The sequence below is a fragment of the Perca flavescens genome, chromosome 12, assembly GCF_004354835.1.
Source record: "Perca flavescens isolate YP-PL-M2 chromosome 12, PFLA_1.0, whole genome shotgun sequence".
Lineage (NCBI taxonomy): Eukaryota > Metazoa > Chordata > Actinopteri > Perciformes > Percidae > Perca > Perca flavescens.
The window spans coordinates 14,256,418-14,278,397 of record NC_041342.1 but is presented as its reverse complement, the minus strand read 5'-3'; the positions used below and the strand labels follow the sequence as shown (position 1 = coordinate 14,278,397).

At 38.8% G+C, this 21,980-nt stretch overlaps 4 protein-coding genes across 5 annotated transcripts in view; 3 read left to right on the top strand and 1 right to left on the bottom strand.

Annotated features, from left to right (window-relative positions):
• Positions 1–4,082, bottom strand: part of LOC114564806 (laminin subunit alpha-3) — a 57,396-nt gene extending 53,314 nt beyond the window's left edge. For both annotated transcript variants that reach the window (XM_028592386.1, XM_028592387.1), the window contains exons 1-2: positions 3,535–4,082; positions 2,839–2,991 (exon numbers count right to left, since the gene is read on the bottom strand). In XM_028592386.1, coding sequence (XP_028448187.1) covers positions 2,839–2,991; positions 3,535–3,798 — 417 coding nt within the window. In that variant the 5' untranslated portion in view covers positions 3,799–4,082. The remainder of the gene's footprint in view (positions 1–2,838; positions 2,992–3,534) is intronic.
• A 909-nt stretch (positions 4,083–4,991) lies between these two features.
• On the top strand, positions 4,992–7,365 carry LOC114565941 (vacuolar protein sorting-associated protein 4B-like). The gene is made up of 4 exons (XM_028594285.1): positions 4,992–5,178; positions 6,410–6,521; positions 6,787–6,887; positions 7,324–7,365. Exons 1-4 carry the CDS (start codon positions 5,158–5,160, stop codon positions 7,363–7,365), a joined length of 276 nt encoding a protein of 91 aa, XP_028450086.1. The 5' UTR covers positions 4,992–5,157.
• vps4b (vacuolar protein sorting 4 homolog B) lies at positions 7,363–14,992 on the top strand. The gene is made up of 11 exons (XM_028592727.1): positions 7,363–7,614; positions 8,539–8,650; positions 8,984–9,134; positions 9,301–9,359; positions 9,518–9,637; positions 9,768–9,924; positions 10,024–10,172; positions 11,859–11,940; positions 12,023–12,242; positions 12,349–12,489; positions 13,245–14,992. Exons 1-11 carry the CDS (start codon positions 7,591–7,593, stop codon positions 13,344–13,346), a joined length of 1,317 nt encoding a protein of 438 aa, XP_028448528.1. The 5' UTR covers positions 7,363–7,590; the 3' UTR covers positions 13,347–14,992.
• A 285-nt stretch (positions 14,993–15,277) lies between these two features.
• Positions 15,278–21,597, top strand: kdsr (3-ketodihydrosphingosine reductase). Its single transcript, XM_028592728.1, has 10 exons — positions 15,278–15,736; positions 16,714–16,803; positions 17,097–17,153; positions 17,266–17,331; positions 17,417–17,512; positions 18,132–18,323; positions 18,454–18,537; positions 18,633–18,716; positions 18,835–18,936; positions 19,046–21,597. The coding sequence occupies exons 1-10, from the start codon at positions 15,548–15,550 to the stop codon at positions 19,163–19,165; spliced, it is 1,080 nt and encodes a 359-aa protein (XP_028448529.1). The 5' UTR covers positions 15,278–15,547; the 3' UTR covers positions 19,166–21,597.
• Positions 21,598–21,980: the final 383 nt, after the last annotated feature.

Sequence of the window (21,980 nt, the reverse complement as noted above, 5' to 3'; positions counted from 1 at the left end):
GCTCAGTCTCATCAGATGAGAGACAGAGAGCAGTAAGCCCTGGTATGTTTGTCTCACATGGTCTACTCTGGGCTCACTCAGGCAGATAAGCACATGTGGTCAGGGCTCCTAAAATACATTCCCCAGAAAAAAAGGAGTGACTGGATGTTTGATATGTGGTGTAAAGTTTTACTAGAACAATGGCTTGCCTACTGTGTTCTGTAAATAGTTTAACAGGGGCAAACGTTCCTGGAAAAGTAGCCAGTATGTTGGTGGGCACAGATTTTTATTAAGGGGATGGACAAGAAAGGTTTTACTGGTTCTTGACATATAGATTAACAAAATGGCGAAGAGATAAACACATACAAGGCAAAAGCTGTTTTAGCTGAAATCATTTAAGATATAATCTGTGCTCCAACAATTATCTACTTACCTCAAATTCACTCATTATGAGCCAAATTATTCTAGAAGTAAACAAGGCATTTACGCCAAACACTATCTTTATCTATACAGAAGCAAAATGAAGATTATTGAGGTCATTTCCTGACTCAAGGTTGGATTTGTCATGGGTCAAAAGCCAAGAAATCACAAAAACAGGGAGCAGTTAACCTGCTTGCATTGACCTCTCTGGTACAGGGCTTATTCATTGGAGATTTCTGAGCTGGAGGCAATTTAGAGAGTGATCATGTCACTAGAAGCAGTCAGCCTTTGGGCTGGTAAATGAAAGTCGCACCAAGATTTGAAAATAAGTTGCTTGAATGAATACAAGACTAAGAGTCTACTAGCATGCTAGCATGCTCACAATGAGAATAGCCTACAAAAGTGCTGAGGTTTAGCAGGCATACTGTTTACCATGTTCTGCATCTTAGTTTTTGAGATATTTCAGTTTGGACCAAAGTGGTAGACCCACAGACCGCCATCGCCATCCATAAAGCCATAGGCTACCGCTGGCTAAACAGTTGGGAAGGTTTTATTTCTAATAATGCTCAAAATTGTATTTTATGCCCCGTTTTGGTGTATTTTCCCTGACAAACTATTGAGTTCACTTTTCGTCAAATTAGTCTAGCTTTAAACTTGGCAGACGATGCTTCAAACAATCCTCTATAACCGGAAACAGCTCTGTCAAAAAGGCCTCTCTCTTTGAACCTCACCATTTTAACATAAACATGAACTATGCCGTTATCTAAAATATCTACTGAGAGGTATATAGACAACAGCAGAACAGCCACCTGCGTTGGTCTTGAAAGAAACCACAGAACCCATTCAGTCGGGTCTAACCCACATAGTTCATTTATCCTGTGGATTTGAAAAGAAATCTACAAAGCTATCAAGCTTCACATGGCACAGTCAAACAACTTGACAGCTCTAATGCATGAGATTGCATTTGTAGGGTGGAATAAAACAGTAAAAATTTAGGACGATGCCTGAAGAACAAAAAATTCCTTTCAGTACCAAATCATAACCTATTTCAGATATAAACAGCCGTTATCATTAAGTGATATATATATATATATATATATATATATATATATATATATATATATATATATATATATATATATATATATATACACATTCTGTGGTTCTTTTCTTTGAATTTAGGCTTTTTTCTTCCACTTATAGAGGAGTGCTTGAATGTTGAGTTTGTTGATATGATCATACACCAGAGGTTGGGAAGCTGCCAACTGATAAAGTAAATCAATGATTTCTCATTAGTAAATCACAAATCTGCCCCACACTTGCCAGGTGTTTTCTCACAGCATCCGTTTTTCTGCTCTGAGGATTTGAGTGCTAAACAACCGTATGGAGACGAGTGAGCACTGTTTACAGTCTTGGTGGTTGCATCAGATGCCATGAAGAGAAAAATGTGTGACAGGTGTGTGTGTGTGTGTGTGTGTGTGGTTGAGGTGGTGGTGTTAGTAAGGTAGTGTAGGGTGTTGTGCAGTTGGTAGTCACCATCAGAGATCTAGCCACGCTCTTTTTAGCACACCATAATACAATAATGCTACTTTCCCGGCTCCGAAATAAACTGAGCATTACCACGTATTAGAGTCAGACATCCCTACAGGCCCTGCATGTGTCCATCCTCATGTAAGTGTGGACTATATTTAGCCATGTAGGATCTTTGCTCAGCTCAGTCTGCCTTAAAATAGAGATAGAAAAGCCAACAACCATTGTCTGACGCAGAGCCCACTGGGAGCCAAAGATGCAACACGTGTGGAGAGGAGCTCTTTTGTTGCTCTCTTTTTGAATGAGGTCTACTCCACAAGTGGTTAAAACACTCCTTACACAAGAGGTCAAGGCCTCCATCTACACTCTTCAAATTTGATTTTACATCCTTCTGATCCCTAATCCAGAGAAAGAATTCCTCTCTTTCCTCACAGTAGATAATTGAGCGTAAGGGTGCAATTTTATGGGCCGTGAGCCAAACCCCAGCTAAGCATCCAACTGCAGGACATTATTCACATGATCACTATCGGCTGAGGTGATGAAGGTCAAACTGAAAACATAATCGTGTAACACTTTTGGAATATCTGTGAATGAAACACCGTTAGTCAAACAACTTTCTTCGGAGCATTTCCAAAACACATAAGCAGCAGCAAAACACAGCAATGAAATAGAATATGGTGCAAAATATGTTGCAATTGCACAGCAGTGAAGGTGCTCTGCAACCTCCCATAAACGACATCACTCATCTCACAGCAGCAGAGCAATGACCAAGGCAGAAAACATTCTTTCTCTTCTCTCTGTAACATTCGGGTGCTATATTTAACTGTCACCACACAGCAATCATCATCACGCTGCAGGTAGCAGCAGGTAAACAGCTGTTCATAGCAGAGTATGGTATGATAATCTCACCTGCCCAAGGTCCAGGGTAACATTCACCTCGTTGTAGCCCGGTCCACTGGAGAGAGGAGGGCTCTGCCACCAGCGCTCTGTCCCATCAATGGCATAGGTCACCGGGTGGGCTTTGTTTGGGTCAATGGAGTTACAGTAGTCACAGAACTGACCCTAAATGGTGTCAAATTGTTGGTATTCAGAGACATGCACACCCAAATAATTGCAGAAAACCACATGCAGGATTTATAATGGAGACAGGCACTGGCAAATAATATAACCTAATGCAAATATGAAAAATATTGCAAACACAAGCAAATCTTAGGTTTAGACAGAGGTTTTTGCATGTCCATTTCCAACTGCTGTAATGTAGGGACCATCATTAGAACTCAAGAGGGGACAAGATCTGTTGAAAGGGCAATTCCTTTAGAAAACTCAACTACAACGGTGTAAAACCTTTTCTGGCAGTTGCACAACTTGGCCATCGCAGGGATACTTGTCAGAGCTTTTACAAAGACACAGACGACATTTGTAAGCGAAAATTCATAAAAACAGCTAAATATAGGCTTTCTGTCAATAGTTATATATGGAAACTAACTTACTGTCAACTATATGTATCTAGAAACAACGTCATTTCCTATTGCAGTGTCTGTATATTGTTGTTATTTACTTTTTACGCACGGACCGAACGTGAGATCGCATCCAGTTTTTTCTTACCTGTATATTTTGAGTAGGAGGTCCGCTGGTCGGTCCTCCGACAAGCTTACAGTATAACTCATATCTCGGTGTCCCAGCACCATCCTGACCGCAGGTTGCTGTGGCAGAGATACTAGACCTATCAACGAGGTTGAAATACGGAGGACTCAAACTAAAACCTGTTAAGTCGTTAAAGCTTCCTTGTCCATTTGCGTCCCTGAAAAGTGTTACGGAAAAGGTAAAAAAGACAGCGAGGAGATGAGCTCCTCTCATCCCTCTCGCCATGTTCCACGTTAGAGATCCCTGTAGAAGCCGAGAGCAACCCGCAGCGTGCAGGTCTTGTCATAGAAAGAGGTCCATGAAGTGCGCCTAGGGGGCTGCGCGAGTTCCGCGCGAGGGTCTTTTACAGTGGCACGTACGTCCGCTTATGTCAATGACAAAGCTTTAAGTTGGTTTTCTACTATTAAAGGTGTGCTCTCATTCCGCCACATGTTTCCAAACTAACAACGCCAGCTTCCCGTCTTCCTAACCAAGCTGTGCGCCACTCTGGAGCTATCAGGTGTCAGGCTGTCAGGATCTGAGCTCCATGCTAATCTACCGAGTGGGGCCAAAGGTCTCCTGTCAGAGTTCCCAGCACCACCTCTTTCCCCCCCATTCTTTTCTTTTAACATGAACAATCTCTCTTACAAGGTTAAAACTTTTTTTGTATCCTATAATTTTACAACCATTTGATAATGCGTGACCGAGAGAAGTATTCTGTAATTGCAAAGGCATTTTGAACAGGCTGTCACTTGTACAAATACAAAATGAAAGATTAGAGTTTGGTTATGGAATGAAATCAAATTGTCTAGCCATATGATTAATATGTTAAGAAAGCTTCAATATACTGGCCTATTTTTATTGATATGCCTATCCATCTTGTTTTTTTCAATTATATTTAGGCTAATCTATTTTATATGCATATATATATATATATATATATATATATATATATATATATATATATATATATATATATATATATATATATATATATATATATATATATATACATATATATATATATATATATTTTTTTTTTTTTTTTTTTTTTTTTTTTTTTTTTTTTTAACTATAGTATTATCCCTTATAGCAGGATCAGAGAAGCCCCGAACCTGCACCAGTGGGTTCGCAGATTATAACATCGTTGGTCCTTTTACAATGATCTTGGGGCGACCTCAAGTGGAGAAAAGTCATCACACAAAAATCATTGATGAAGTGGATTTTAGTATCGCTCACACTCACATGCACTAATGAAGTCTACGGTTTAACACTTGGCCTTTTGAGAGAACTAGCCTAACTAAAACGACTCTCTTCTGTCTTACTTTATGCATCTTGTCCCAATTTGTTTTATGTATGTTAATTATAATTCACAGTTCTGTTGTCTTTGTAACTTGTACGACAACAATTAAGCATTGTGACTCACTGGCATCGTTGCCATTCCTTTGACTGAGCAGACTGCTTTCTTGGAGGCATGTGTCACTGAGGGAGTGATAAGCAAACAGGAACTTGTTGTGCGGTGACATACGGCTGGGTAAACGAAACACGACTGGCGGGGATCACGGGTCCTATCTGTTGTGTGTTTTTATTCTCACAGGACTCCGCATGGAGCCAACAAATCTACAGGTAGGATGAATAGTTATTGAAGACTGGAAGCTCCCCGTTTGTCGATGTTAGGCTACTGGAGTGTAACAAGTGTAGTGACACAGACAGGAACACCGAGTAGGCTATAGGCTATTCCCTGAGTGCAATCTGACGGGTTTCATTTTCACAAAAGCTTCAGCTTTAAATTAAGTCTAAGTAGCCTATTTCTTAAAATAGTGTTTTATCCAACTATAACAGAATGAGCAGTTAAATGCGGGACCTTTTGTGTCAATATTTCGGTTTCTGCAAGAGCTGACTGAACTCCATCACTGACCAAAAATAGTGACTCGCATCAAGTCCACAGATTCAATGGCAGTCAGTGAAATTATTCATTCACAGTTTACAAAATGTTTTAAGCAAACTGCTATCTGATTGGTTTATGCAGTGTAGTTTTATTGTGTTTGTCAAAAAATAGCAGGTAGCTCTAAAGGTACTCTAATAGATGGGTGGAATTCACAAAGACCCTCTTCTATTATCAACAACTGATTGTCCACGTAGAGTTGTAAGGTTCAGTCTGCTAAGGCAGCTGCTTTAGTAGGCAGTTTACTCTTGCTGGGGTTTAATACACAAAATCACCATACAGTTGAAGTTATATAGTTGGACACAGGCAACAGTTCAGCAGCAATTTATACACTATAATAATTTCACATCAAAGATTTTCACTGGCATATTTTAAGTGACTATACAATTAATTGTGTATTACTTAATTGATTGACCATTTACTCTTTAAAAAGTCAACACTGAAAATGTCCATGAGCAAGACAGACCTTTTTCACAGAAGACATTTTGTTAAAAAAAAGAATTCATACAAAAAGCAAAAGTGTAATTATTAACACTGCAAACTAGACAAAGCCCTATTATTACACAATCCATTACTGAAATTACTGGATTACCAAAAGTGGACTTAATAAATGTTGTGTTGATCAACTACTCAATCAGTCAATTTATCATTTCAGCTTGAGCTCCAGATCATTTTTAGAAACTATTGTGATTTTTTTTATAATATGGTACTAACATGCTCTTAGTATAACAACAACACTGTACAATGTTACTTTTGTTTTGGCCGGAGTAGATTTATGCAGTTTATGGGACACTGAGATGATGTGAACTGACTTAGTTTGAGGTCCCTTTACAGACTCTGTCATGTAGTGATTTCAGCAAAAACCTAAGATATGATAGTATCTGAAATATTAATTGTTTCCTGCTTTTTCAGAAAGCTATTGCCGTAGCCCAGAAGGCCTCACAGGAAGACCAAGCTGGGAACTATGAGGAGGCCATCCGCTCCTACCAACATGCTGTCAAGTACTTTCTGCACATTATAAAACGTGCGTCACTGCAGCTGGAAACAAAATGCATCCAATGTCACATAATGATGTTTCTAATAGCATGTACAAGAGTCATTGCCGGATGGGCCAATTAGCATATAAGTGAAATTTCTCTGAAATTACTAACTATTAATGACTTTAGTTTGTGTTTGTGCCTATTTTAAGTTGTGTCATCCTTATAACTTGTTGCAATAGATAGTTTATAAAATGGACCTAACAAAAATCATTAACATTGCTATTAAATGAACATTATCCTTCCCATCAGGTGAACCCCAGGGTAAAGATGGCAACCAGAAGATAAGAGATACATGTAAACAGTACCTGGACAGAGCAGAAGAACTACAGGAGTACCTAGCGAATAAAGAGGTTGTTACGAAAATGAAATACATAATATCTGTTTTACAAATATGGATATAATTTTTTCATGATGATAAAATCAGAGTAGGCTAATGTCTAAAGTTCACAACAGTTTGGATGTGCTGCAACAAGAGTGGCTTTTTAAAAATAATTTAAACTGAATTCAAGTGCTTGATTGATGAGATAATTCATGTTAGAACGACAGGGTTAATAGTCCATTCATAGTCTGGTAGTGCTTCATTGTGGCAAACCCATAGAACCAAAGACGTCACCACATAATAAACCACATGACAGGCAAAAGACAAATAGGAAAAAAAGACTAGGTAACAGAATGAAAACAAACGGAGAAAATGTAGTTCCAACTGATACCCGTATCTTCACTTAACAGTTACCGTTAAAATACAATAAATCAATATTTTCAAATGTAAAAACCTTATTTTTACAGTCTATGGCCAAACGCAGTAATGTATTCGAGGCTACGTCTTGACGTCATCAGATTCCGTGCACGCGAGTATCGACTTTTCAATGCGGAAGTTCCCTCCTCGATCTGACTCCGGAACGATCTTAGAAACGAAAACAAGCGTCATAAAAACCCCGATTGTCGAGTTAACAGACAACTTGTCTGGTTAAATTCTAAAGCATAGTGTTTAAAAGTTGTTTCCATACGGCGGTGTTACATTCGTTTCGATTATTGGGCAAGTGATCAGCCATTATGGCTACCAACAATAATTTACAGGTAAGTTGAGGACCAACCCCAGGGCTGGCTAAAACGCGTAACATAAAATATGATAACAAAGTTGTTCACATCTTGGAGTAAACATACAAAAAAAAAAGTAACCTAGTTGTTGTCAACCGAAACGCCTGGCCTTGTTTTGTTAGGTGATGTTTGGTATAAATGCCTTTAAATGTGTAAAATAGTAACGTTTGTAACATTAGCTGCTAATTAGCATGGTTAGCTAACATCAGCATGAATTCGGCAGTTAACTTGTAAATAACAAAGACAACCAAAAGACGACCCATTTGTTAAAGGCTATTGTTTTCCTGTGCTACAATGTATGCAGTTGTGGCAAACGACGTAGCAGTTATACAGTAACAGTAGCGTGAGTATATATTGAAGAACAAGACACCTAGCTAATGGGATTAACGTTGCTAGCTAGCTAACTTTAACTGGTTTTATTTGGCCTCTAAAAAGACATCCACTTCAAATGGAAAGCAAAATTAAATAAATTCGGTGCAGGTTGTGTTACACGTACAAATTGTGTGACATATTATAGTAACGTTAACCAAAAGGAAGTAACAGTGGATTCAGGTTCAGGCACTCCTATCTCGGTGTGCGTAGTGTCACCACACAGGACAGGTGTAGCATTAAATCTAATATCTACAGCTAGTAGATCACGGTAAGTAACGTTATATATAGGAAGGTTGCCTGCGACCGACATTCTCACTTAAGTATTTGCCACTCTTATTCAGATAATTTAAAAACTTAATCGCCTATATTTATCATTTTGTTATTATGTTTGTTTTGGTTGGTTGATGGTGTTCTGACGCTGTCATAATTCAAAAGGCACTCATTAACCTCACACAGCTGTCTGTTTCCATCAGTTGTAGAATCTACAAATGTTAATATAACTAACATTGTTCTGTGTTTCTGTTGTTTTAGAAAGCCATTGATCTTGCCAGCAAGGCGGCTCAGGAGGATAAAGCTCAGAAATACGAGGAGGCTCTACGTCTTTACCAGGCTGCTGTTCAGTACTTCCTCCATGTGGTGAAATGTAAGGCATAGGACAGCACATTGGCATGAAGTGTCTACAATCTGATAATCACGTTATATAATAATAAAGATAATAATCCTTTGTGACATAGTTTAAGAGTGACTTCCTATCTCTCAAAATGACATGCAAGCTATTCTGTACAGTGTCATAGCAGTGGTTAAAGCAAGAATAATGTTGAAAAAATTGTTAATATAATTCTTTTGTATTTAGAGCAGTACACTAACGCTGAAATGCTAAGAGGAGGGTGATGTCTCTTTTAGGAACAAATACTCAAACCTTAAATCATTTTTGTGTACCTTTTTTTGTTGTTGTTGTTGTTGTTATTTCTGACAGATGAAGCCCAGAGTGACAAAGCTAAACAGAGCATCCGGGCAAAATGTGCAGAATATTTGGACAGAGCAGAGAAGTTGAAAGAGTATTTAAAGAAGAAAGAAAGCGCTCCTCCCGCGAAGCCTGTCAAAGAGTCACAGTCTGATGACAAAGGGTATGTTTACGGGTGGGGCAGATGTGATGCCATTCAGACCTAGATGGAAAATCAATGTTCCTTTTTATATATATGAAAATATAATGCATTATTTAGTACTTGATATATAGACAAAATTCTGTGTATATATATTTTGTTTTTTATAATTCTATGTTTGTGTTTCCAGGAATGAAAGTGATGAAGGTGATGATCCAGAGAAAAAGAAGTTCCAAAATCAACTCACAGGTTTGTAATATAAAGACTATTGGGCCTTCTTTTTTTTTTTTTTTTTTTTTTGCTGAACTGAACTATTTGTTGATTTCTTGTGAGTTTCTTACTGGAAATCTGTCATAAATCAGGCATTATTTAGACTCCTAAGTAAGGTAGTATGTTATTTTTCCCAGGTGCAATTGTTATGGAGAAACCAAACATCAAATGGAATGATGTTGCTGGTTTAGAGGGAGCCAAGGAGGCACTGAAAGAAGCTGTTATTCTTCCGATCAAATTTCCCCACCTTTTCACAGGTACTACATCTTAATTATGAGGAAGGCTTTCTCATTACTTTGCTCTTAAATGACAGAAGCAAACCGAGTACATTTGATAGTTTTTAATGACCCTAATATTGCCTAAATTACCCTTTTGCTTGACTGACAGGAAAGAGAACTCCATGGAGAGGGATCTTGCTCTTTGGACCACCAGGTACAGGAAAGTCTTATCTGGCTAAAGCTGTTGCCACAGAAGCAAACAACTCAACCTTCTTCTCCATCTCCTCTTCTGACCTTGTCTCCAAATGGCTGGGAGAGAGTGAAAAGTAAGTCATATTAACAGTAATCCACAAAATCAGTGAAGCATAAAAATATACTGCAGCATGTTGCTATTTCATTTCTTAAACTTTCCTTTTGCTTCCCAGGTTGGTGAAGAATCTTTTTACCCTTGCAAGGGAGCACAAGCCTTCTATCATCTTCATTGATGAGATCGACTCCCTGTGTGGCTCAAGAAGTGAGAACGAGAGTGAGGCTGCTCGGCGTATTAAGACAGAGTTCCTGGTTCAGATGCAGGGTAAGTCTGATGAGCTATGACAATTGTTTGTACTTACTGAATGCTGTGATAAATTAAAGATGGTCTGTTTTAGTGTTAAATAGTTTAAAAAGACACAAGTGACGTTTTTTTCCAGCAATGTCCTGTAGAATCGGTAAGCAGCCTTCTTAAAAGGCAGTTGTAGAAAATAAATGTTTATGCACTAAGTGAAGCAATCCTTTCAGTTTCTTTCTGCATCCTAGATTTTGACTGGAATCATTGTAGTCACATGGCAATGGGATAGACAGATGTATCGAAACTTAAGCTGTGCACAGGAGAAAATTAAAGCTGCAGTCAGAAGCTTTAACTAAACAGATGTCAGAGCATATAGGGGAAAACACCTGCTATGATGTCAGTGATTGAGGTGTGGCTGGAACTACAACATGTTTTTTTATTTTATAAGCTACACTCATGTTATCTATCCATAATATGGATATATGGATTCATATTTTTGCAAATCTAGGGTTTGGACCCTAAAACATAACATTTTGTAAAATATAATGCAGTCCATTTGAATAGTCATGCAATAAAGATGTTTGTGAAGGTTGCTTATCTATGATCAATATAATATAATAATAGTTATTGTTATATGTATTCAATTTTCAGCAACTTTCATAGATTTACTCCTTGTATGTGCATACTCAGTTTGCAGTAAGAGGGTTTCACCCAGGAACTTGTTAAGCAGAGGTGGAAAAACTAAACTGTAGCCAAATTCATGAAATATGTGGTATTTGCTGTATGAAATACCACATCTTCTTTTCCCTAAAGCTTAATATTTTATTTCATAAAAGTGTATTCATTTTTATGATGTTTGTAGAGTTGTTTTTTCATACCTGCAAACTAGTTGATTTTCGGTGAAAATCACCATTTTGGATGGGAAAATGTCATCCACGTGAATCATGTAGATCCAAAGAGTTTTTATTTTGGGGGCGGGGGGGCCGAGACCCGGTGCCTTAACGACCATTCTCTACCGGACCGAACAGCAACGGGGATTTCGATGCCTTATTTAGGTGCCACTTAAATGACTGTGCTTCTCTGATGCTCCGAAAACGGACGTTAAAGGCAACTGAAACATCGCCCACGGGCCGCTAGTTAACACTAAACTTGGCAGCAGGTAACGTTGGCCTACCGTTAGCTAGCAGCTGGAGTAAACCCGGTTAAAATGCTGACTAAATGGTGTAAAAGTGTGTCTGTATTTCACTGGAGAGGATTCCAACATCGAGACGTACAACAGTCTGTAGAGCCGTTATCTGAAAAACAACTCCGATGTTGCGTTCACTTGAAATTTGCTTCGCCAGCCTCGTGCTGCAATCAAAGTTGTTGTAAAATACCCTTTTCCCATCCAGTGGTTGTTTTTGTCGTTTAACAGGAATTTACTGGTGAAATAAGTTGTTATTGTTATTAAATTTTTTAATAAATCATTTCATTCATGTTTTTTGCTTCAGACAAGATGGCAACAAAACACTAGGAAACCACTAATAAGCAGATTTGCATTAGTCTTTGATTCCTAATTTTGGAACTAACACCTATATGGCCTGTAAGGTAACGTGTGGTCACAGATCTATAGAAAGCTGGAGGGACCGTTATGTGTCCGTGAAAGCACCAGAGTATCATTGCTAAGATGAAGTATTTTAGTGTGTACTTACCCAGACCTTTTCTATTTTGCAGGTGTGGGAAATGACAATGAGGGAGTGCTGGTACTTGGCGCAACAAATATCCCATGGACCCTAGACTCAGCCATCAGAAGAAGGTAATTGTTATGACTTGGTGAAAGTTATTAGTAACCATGATGTCATTCACCTTTGCTGACTGTACACCAATAATACTCTTAGATTTGAGAAGAGGATCTACATCCCGTTGCCTGAAGAGCACGCACGGTCCTTCATGTTCAAGCTCCATCTGGGCGCGACCCCCACAAGTCTCAGCGACACTGACTTTGTCACTCTGGGCAAGAAGACAGATGGATACTCGGGAGCAGATATCAGCATCATTGTCCGAGACGCTCTAATGCAGCCTGTTAGAAAGGTCCAGTCAGCAACCCACTTCAAAAAGGTACGCCTTCTAAAATAACTGGTCTCCGTTTTATGCTCCAGTGTAATATGTTGCAGTTAACAAATTGTCACTTTTGTTTCCTTTCTTATATTGTAATATAAAACAGGTACGTGGTGAATCAAGAACCGACCCCAACACACTTGTAGATGACCTATTGACTCCTTGCTCTCCTGGCGATCCCAACGCGATTGAAATGACATGGATGGAGGTACCTGGGGAGAAACTATTGGAACCTGTAGTATGCATGGTAAGGATATTAAAATACTACATGGTAATATAGAAATATATATGGCTGTCCCGAATATCACTTTTGGGGTTTTGAAACTTTGGTGGGAAGCATTTCAATACATTTCAAAGCTTTTAAATAAAGGCCTGGCAATACTTTATCAAGGCTCAGCTGTTCCTTAGTTTTACAGGGATTTGCTAAACTCGTAGATTTGTGATATGCCAATTTCCTTCGCGTCGTCTTCGCAAAATTTGAAATCAATCCAGATGCTTGACTTTTTCGACATCTTGCATGCCAATAATTGCAGCCAAGTTTCTAGCACTTACGTGGTCAAACATTCAATTTGGGTGCTGGTGTTTTTCTGTCTGCTGACATTAGTAACCGGGACAGCACAGCGCCAAGACACATGCACACCTAGACACATGCACACCTAGACACACACACACACACACACACACACACACCTAGACACACTCACGCACGCACACAGTCTGGGTCTCTGTCTGAGAATAATTATAATTACTGTTGATGCATGAATGAATAATGTGGGATTACTATTCCTTATTTAATGGGCTGTTTGGGATTTATGGGGTAATGCATATAGTAGTCATTTTAAAAAGAAAACGAAAAAAAAGAACCAAATATTCAAATACTGATTTGGACGTCAATTACCATGGCAACAATCCTAGCTTAGGAGCATTCGGGTCAGCCCTAGTAATATAATTGCATATTCGAGTCCTTGCTTTAATATCATGATCTTTTTTTCCTCTTTTCAGTCCGACATGATGAGGTCTCTGGCCAACACAAAGCCAACAGTCAATGATCAAGATCTGGTCAAACTGAAAAAATTCACAAATGACTTTGGACAGGAAGGCTAGGTGGAATGATTGAGCCAAAGCAAAGGAATTTTGATTGTCTCTCTTTACTGTCCTTTTCTTTTTTTACTCTCTCATCATAACCCTTCACCAGGCTTTGTGGTTTATCATGAGTGGACAAGATCACTGCGCTGTTGTTTAGCCAATTTGATAACCAAGCAAAGGGTGAAAGGACCTTGTTTTATTCGAAAAATAACCATTGTCCAAAGAAGATTAAAAACATCCCATCTGCAGCTGACCTGATAAAAGAATCAATGACATAAATAATTTAGAGTGTTGTTTGACTTGTGCACTATAGAATAAAAGGTATTTATCAGCAGAATACCCTAGCAATGACATACACAACAATTAATTGCAAATAAGACTTCTGAAGTCAAGATAATTTATTTTAAGTTAAAGCAACACTATGTAACTTTTCCCGCTTTGGTCCCCCTACATGTTGTCTCATTGGAACTACAGCTTGCGCTACCCGCCGCTTCGGTCCCGCTTCAGGTTGTCTCCATAGACTGTATATTAATATTAAGTCTATGGTTGTCTGATTGGAACTACAGCTCGCGCTACACGCCGCTTCGGTCCCCCTACAGGTTGTTTCATTGGAACTACAGCTGCAGCTAAAAGTTACAGTGTTGCTTTAAGACTAGCTCTTGTCTCCTTATTTTCCAGCCAGAATACATCTCACTAGACTAAAATATACCGCTTGCATATTCTCCATTTTATGTTAAGAAAAAAACAAGCATTTTATAGTGTATACTGTACTTTGTGGAATGTAAAAAGCTTGGGCTGGGGGAGTGAAGCAGGGCATGAGTTGATAGGATTTGTTTGGTGAAATATGTCATTTTTGTCTCAAGGTGGTTGACGTTTAAGAGCTTTGAGAGAGAGATATTCAGGATGAGAGCTACATTAGACCCTGTGGAAATATTGGAATGTTTATCCAGTTTCCTAACAAGGAACAATTGTATTTGTTTACTCATTTGTCATTTGAATTAAACACGGCTACAAGGGTGGATCACCAATGTTGCCAGACCAGCATTATTTTACAATTCTTCAAGGACTCAATAGCTTTTAATTGCTTTGTCACTCAGCTTTTTTCTCACAACCTACTGTATATATTTTTCTTTACTATCCACAGGCTTGCTGGTTATCTTTAATATAAACTGTAAAAAAAAAACTAAGCCTTATGTTATGATAAAGTCATTATAAATTTTGATAAAACAAGACCCAGTTGGACACTGATGGCTCAGGTGGAGAGATCATCTTCTTGTATACTTAACAATATAGGAGTGCATCTCAAAGCATGAACTCTATGTTGCCATAAGTGGCAGTGTGCACCATGTGCCTTCTAGAAAAGCTGCAAGATTCATTTTTATTGGTTTATTTCTAAATTGGTCGCACTGCTTATATATCCAGTGCTTTGTCACTACAACTAAAAATGTATAATTCATGTAAGCTCTTCCAGAGATTGTATACAACTGTGCTCTTTTGCTCCTAAGGTGTGAAACTATCTCTTTTGAGTTTTAAGAGTCTTATTTTACTGTAAATGTCTATACATATAGCCAACTCGAGCTTTTTCTTTGTGTGGTCACCCATGCATAACATTTTCTGTTTTTGTTTCCACAATGTAAATAAAAGTTAAAGCTACGTCAAGAAAAGCTGTTTACTTTTTTGTAACAAATTCACGCTTGGTATTGACAAGGCTTTACAATAGAGCTGTAGGTTCATTAATTATGTTATCACAATTTATAATAGCTACTTTACTGATCGTCAGTCAACATACCTGGTGGCTGGTTCGGAGGGCGTGTGAAGATGAAGATAGGTGTGTGGCTTACGGATACGACCAATGAGGAAGCGGTGCATTGCATTGTGGGAGCTGTTGTTAATGTAGCGTTTGGATTTCGCAACGCTGTCGGCTTGAGAACTACAAGTACCAGGTACGACCGACAAGCGTCCGTTTACAGTGCACAGTTCGATTTGTTTTGGTTTGCAGACTGCGCTTTGTCACGGGGAGCCAATGTCCACCGCGATACTGTAACCTGTGTCGTTAATAATCTTTGACTCCCTGCCAAAATCCCGGAACAACGCCCCCTCTGAGATCTGTAATTCGCCACCCCCTTTCAGGGCTGTCGTCTGCCTTGTCGCTCTGTTATCGGACCTCAGAAGCTGGCCTGCTAGTTAGCAAACAAGCTAACGATTGCCAGATTTCACCCATGTCCTCTGAAGAAGGGTTGAGCTCAACGATCACAGATTGGCTTTTCATCAATTCCTGGTGGCTTCTTCTGCCATTCATCATGCTTCTTGTAGTTGCTGCCTTCATCGTTGCCTTTGTGTTGCTGTTATACATGATATCGCCTCTCATTAGTCCCAAACCTCTGAAACTGAACGGGGCCCATGTCGTGGTAAGTGCACCAGAGTGCTAACTAACGTTACTTGTTAGGCTGGTAACGGTAGCTAAAGTCCAGTCATTATACTGACTTTAGGTCCTGAGCTAGCTGAGTTTTTAGCTAGCTACGTTTTAAATGTCCGGCAGTTATGTATATTAGCACTAGCCTTATAGCTAATAACTAACCATACATTTTGATGTAAACCTGTTGTAAAGAGTGACACACCCACATTTTTTTATCTTTCAGTTAATTTAGTAAGAGCATTTGCAGTTACAAACAACACATACACACAACTACAAAATAAATACATAAACAATTCATATCCCAGGGAGTCTGCGAAGTCCAGCATTGCTGATCAACAAGCAGTCCAATCATAGACTGTTAATGTTTACAGTCTATGAGTCCAATTCATTGCATCAGTCAGTTAGAAGAGTTAGATATTATTGAGTCACGTGAGGTCACTAGTGTTGAATATATCGACAGTCTTCAGAGCTTTACAGTTCTTTGAATGTAACGTTAACTAGCTAAGTAACGTCACGTTACACTTCACTGACGCTAAATTACCAGTTTATAAAATAGGTAAAATTAATGCCGTCTATCCCGGCTATATCCTGTCTTTATGTATATAAAATAGTTTTGTTGAAACAGTTAAGTTATAATTTAACTTAAGTTACTGGTCAACTCTATGGTTATAGCACAGAGGGTTGACTAACGTTAGCTAAATATGAGAAACTCCTCTTAGTGTAACGCAATACAGTTAAGCACCACAAACTACACCACACAAGTTTAAGCTAGGTGTACCTATTAAACTGTCAATAGTGAAGTTTGACTCATTTCATCATGCAGATGTTGTAAACCCATAGTAGAACATTATGTTGCATTATGGAAACATAACTACATTTCCAGTTTACCTGCATCCCAGCCTATGAGTTTCAGATCAGCAACCCTACCCTACCAGATACCTTTGATTAATCTGCCTTTTGAATTTTCAGGTGACAGGAGGCTCAAGTGGGATTGGGAAATCCATTGCAGTTGAGTGCTACAGGCAAGGAGCATTCATCACTTTGGTGGCACGGGATGAGGTCAGCACAAACCACATTCAACCAATCATTTCTTTGTGTCTTGCCTAGTCACAAGCTGTTTGTTGTTATAGTCAACTCATTTGATGTCAAAGACAGTAAAATATATTGTAAAGGTTAATTATCTCCGTGCAAAGTAAAGGATGAGCTTTACCTACATGCTACATTTACTTTATTTTGTGTTTGTCTGCATGTAAGCTTTCATGTTCTAAAGATTTGACATGTTTTTTTTACTCAGTGAAATTTTATGACTCTTACGTTTTTATAACGGATTACATATGCTCTTTTATCCTTAGGCTAAATTGCTTCAAGCAAAGAAAGAGGTGGAGAAATTTGCCATCAATGACAAACAGGTATGTGTTTAGCATTTACTTTCAGATATTGTTTTAAAGCACATGTTGTGACTGTATACATACGTTATACTTTATTACATTGCATGAGATCATGTTAAATTTCCTTACTCAGGTGGTGCTCTGCATATCAGTGGATGTTTCCAGTGATTATAGCCAGGTGGAAAGTGTGATAAAACAGGTAACGTTACCCTTTTAGCAACAGTGGGACATCTCAGATTCCTTTTAATAATTCAGTGCTGAAGTGGCTTTTTCCTGTCGTGCAGGCTCAAGAGAAGCTGGGTCCGGTTGATATGTTAGTGAACTGTGCTGGATTAGCCATTTCTGGAAAGTTTGAGGACGTGGAAGTGGACCGTTTTAAGGTAGGCACCAGGGAGTGTAGCAAAGACATGGTCATGTCAATAAGCTACTCTCAAAATAGTACTGAAAACTGTGTTGATTAAAAGTATCCAGTGATTAACAGGTGTCGGAATAAAAAGGAGAGTTTTATTAATTTAACTTTTTTTTTTTTGAGGAGGGCCATATGTTTCCAAGTTATAATAGGAATTATACTTAACACATTTATCTATTTTCTGGAGATATAAGAAACAATACTGATAGTTTTATTTATATACATACAATATTTAGCCATTGGACTGTTGTGATTTAAATACTTACTTTACAAAAACTAATATATTTTATCTAGACCAACATTTAAGATTTGCACTAAGACCACAGAATATGTTTTGTGCATTCAACAGTAACCATATAGGTAAATGGGAGTTTTCATTGCGGTCTGGTTATGTAGTTGATTTTTTTTTTTTACAGTCAGAAAGGAGGTTAAATTCCCAGGTAATACCGTAAGCAATTTGCAGTGAATATATTCGAGAAATAGTCTGCTAGTAATCAGGTTTTGGAATATGTAGCTACATTTACAGTATGCAGTGCTGCACTGTGGGTAACCTTGTTATAATGTGCGTGATTTTTGGCCTTTGCCAACAGAAACTGATGGAAGTAAACTACCTGGGCAGCGTTTACCCAACACGGGCCGTCATAACCACCATGAAGGAGCGAAGAATGGGCCGCATTATGTTTGTGTCCTCCCAAGCAGGCCAGATCGGCCTGTTTGGATACACCGCCTACTCCCCATCCAAGTTTGCTCTGCGTGGCTTAGCAGAGTCGCTGCAGATGGAGGTGAGTTTTGAAATTTTCATGCCATGGGACCTTTAAGATCTTTTGTGAATAAAATGTTGATTGACAGTTATTATCAAAGTCAAATGTTAGGACGTAATGCTCAGTGAGTGTTGCTGTTCTTCTACTCCAGATAAAGCCATACAATATCTATGTGACTGTGGCCTACCCCCCTGACACTGAGACTCCAGGATTAGCTGAGGAAAATAAGACCAAGGTAAACATCTGTTTAACAAAAGAAATATTCACATCATTTCACTTTCAATTCCCCCCTACTTAAAGCATTTACTTTGTTTTTTCCCCCTCTACTAGCCTCTAGAGACCAAATTAATCTCTGAAACTTCTGGAGTTTGTCAACCAGACCAAGTAGCCAAAATCATTGTTCGGGATGCAGTGGTAAGAAACTCACTTCACCTGCCACTGCCCCACCATGTTTCTTGTCCAGTTTTAAACATTAGGTGAATGGGTAGTCTGTTGTAAATCTATCTGCTTGTTATTTATTTTGCTCTTGTAGCAGGGGAACTTTAACAGCTCTGTGGGACCCGATGGTTACATGCTATCAGCCCTCACCTGTGGAATGTCACCTGTTACATCCATCACAGAAGGCCTCCAGCAGGTAACACCATGTACATGATATAGTCACATTGGCCAAAGTAGTCCTGCTCCAGGATGCTGTTAATATTGAGCGATTTACTAATTCTAACCTCCATTTATCTTCTGTACAGATTGTTACCATGGGATTATTTCGGACCATCGCCCTCTTCTACCTGGGGAGTTTTGACAGCATTGTGCGCCGCTGTATGATTCAGAGGGAGCAGTCAAAAGCCGCTGACAAGAGGGAGTAGCAGCAGCCTTACCTTCTTCACAGCCCAATGCCCCTCCTCTTCCTTTACACACCCCCATCCCATCCCATCCCAAGATGTCCAGATGTACAAGTGCACAACCATAGGTGGGGAAAAGGCCAAGCTTTGAGTGCATTTCTGATATCAACAGATGGGATAAAAAAAAACCTGGCAGATGTTTACTCTTTGCTTGTCCAGTGATGTAATTCCTCTATAGAATTTAGTAATTTCAATTTTTCTAAACCCCTCAAGAGCATTCCAGTGGCTTTTCAGTTTAATGTGTCCACCTGCTTCTTTTTGTGGGAGCAGCCTTACTTTAAGGGAATGGGGGCAGACTAAACATCCCGCAGTCTGGTTTTAAAGTTGCTAGGCTTTGTGAACCACTGTCTAGACATAAAGCCTCCTTGCCTCCACTTGCACAGTGCTGTTTTTTAATTGTTTTTCGCACAGAGAAAAAGCAACAGATAGCCTGTCTGACCGGTTGTGCCAAATATGGCTTGAAATTCCCTCTCACCTAGGGGCTATAGTGAAAACCAGAATAATACTCTAAGCTTTTGTCATTTTGTTTCATGTTCACACAACTAGGTCTACCTTGTAGGAATTTCACAGTTTTCACAATTTGCAGGCAAAGCACTGACTAAATAACCTTTGTGTTTGGAACCAGTTGTGACCCTCAGTGTTTTGTTTATGTTGTGGGGTGTTTAATTTTTGTGCAGTGTGTGAACCAAGCCAGATGTGAGGCAACAGTACTTTCAGTGATATCAGAGAGAGAGAGAGAGAGAGATCTGTGTGATGTTTTTTTTTTCATTTTACTAATGCAAAAACATAATCTCCAGAAAACAATAATATTCAAACATTTTAGACGCAGTGTTGGGGCAAATGTTTTGGGGGGAATTGTGTGCATGAATGTGTGTGTCTTTTGCATTGGCTGGGACTGAGCCAAACCCCTGGGGAGAGAAAAGCCATTAGATTTTATCGTCTCGGGAATAAACGCACCAAATTATTTTCTCGGCATCCCATCTTTTTTCAATGAGAAAGGAAAGCTAGTACTATGGGTTGAAGCCATAAAATCATAAGATGGGAGGGGGGGGAGACCAGCACAGGTAATTTCACTTTTCACCTCTGAATATACCACGTTTAGCACACTTTTTTTTTCATGAACTGTGTAAAAAGAGGAGTATCCTTTATACATGGAGTTGTATGTGTCAGTGCACATATTCAGTCACCCCAGCCAGCCAAGATCCAAGTGGGATCCATAATTTGTTGGGGCGGTGTTAAATCAGGGCAGGGTAAGACTTGCTGGTTCGAGTCATGTCCCTGTAGGCCTAGTGAGGGCGCTAGAGATTTGTTTTACACAAAGGCTGCTGTCACCATGTCACAGTTTGGACTTTGCCGCTCCTAAATGACAATATCGATTCCCTCCTTGAAAAACCTTGTATTTACCACATGTTTACCATATGTTTTGCATATAGATAGAGAAAAAGTACAATGTCAACTCTAGCAAGTCTTCCTTCGGTCCATCACAAACCGGGAGAATGTACTTTAATACAAAACACACAAATCAGAACATATTGTTTTTTAAATACATCAATATTTGAATGCCAAAATGTGTTAAGACAATTTCTGTAGATGCAATGGATTTATTTAAGATTTATTTCAATGTTGCTGCTCTGTTGATGTTGAAGTTAATTTGTTAAAGCTGGGGGGCAGTGTGGGGACCCATTCTAAGCCTTAAGACGTGACTACTGATGAAGCTAATGCTATAGGAATGGATCCGTCCACAGAACAATGTGGCTTAACCCACATGTGGTTTACCAGTTCATTTAATACTTAGTCTTTAAAGCTTTTCAGTGTAAAATGCCAACTGCTTTTGTGTATTTTGTCCATTTCCAGTCTTTATATGACAAACAGAAGCCTTACAGAAATCCAAGTTATGAAAGTGGGAATGGATGACTCATGTTTAATGATGTTCTCATTTGAAATTGGTTAAAGGCATACTGTCCTGCAATCAAGAGCTTTTTATAATTATACATTTATTGCTTTCAAAAGTTGTCTTTTATCTTGAGGTAGCAACAAATAGTTTATAGAACATAGAGCCCATAGTAGCCCATATAAAAGCAGTTTTGTTTTAACCTTTAAGCTATGCAAATGAAGCCTATGCTTACAATATGTTGGAACATACAGTCAAGACTTGCGTTCTGTAATCGTCGCGCTAGTTTCCCTTATTTAATGGTGTCATCAGATACTTAATGAGTTTTTAAGTATTGAACATGAAAGTCCTTTTGCACGCTTTTGTTTCTAATTTTTTACTTCATTTCTGCCAAAAAAAACTTAACACCTTCACCTTGTGTGCCATTGAAAGAAAATGTGAGAAGTGGAACGTTTCTTTGTCTTATTTTCTTACATGATAAACTAAATAAATACCTGTAATGTAATACCACTAGTCTTCATTCTTTATTATTGGATCCTTCTTAAATTGCTCTTAATGTCATGCTTTGTCACAGTCATTTCCCTCCTGTTCTATGCTACTTTCTATAGCTGCAGACCTCTAGCTGCATTTCCGTTTAGGGAACTCTTTGCTGAAAAATTAAGTCTCAATTCAGTAGGACTGAGTTGGGTGTGAAGAGTCCTGTGGGAATATAGGTACTCTATTTGAGGAGATGGGATTTTAATATTCCATAAGAAAACTTTCCAGAGCAGCAGCTCTCTCAGATTTACAGAATACATGATTTCTAGATGCTTTGTTTGTGCCATCAAAGAATGAAAAGACATGCAGGGCAGATAGAGGAGACTAGGTCGGGACTCAAAAGAACACTGG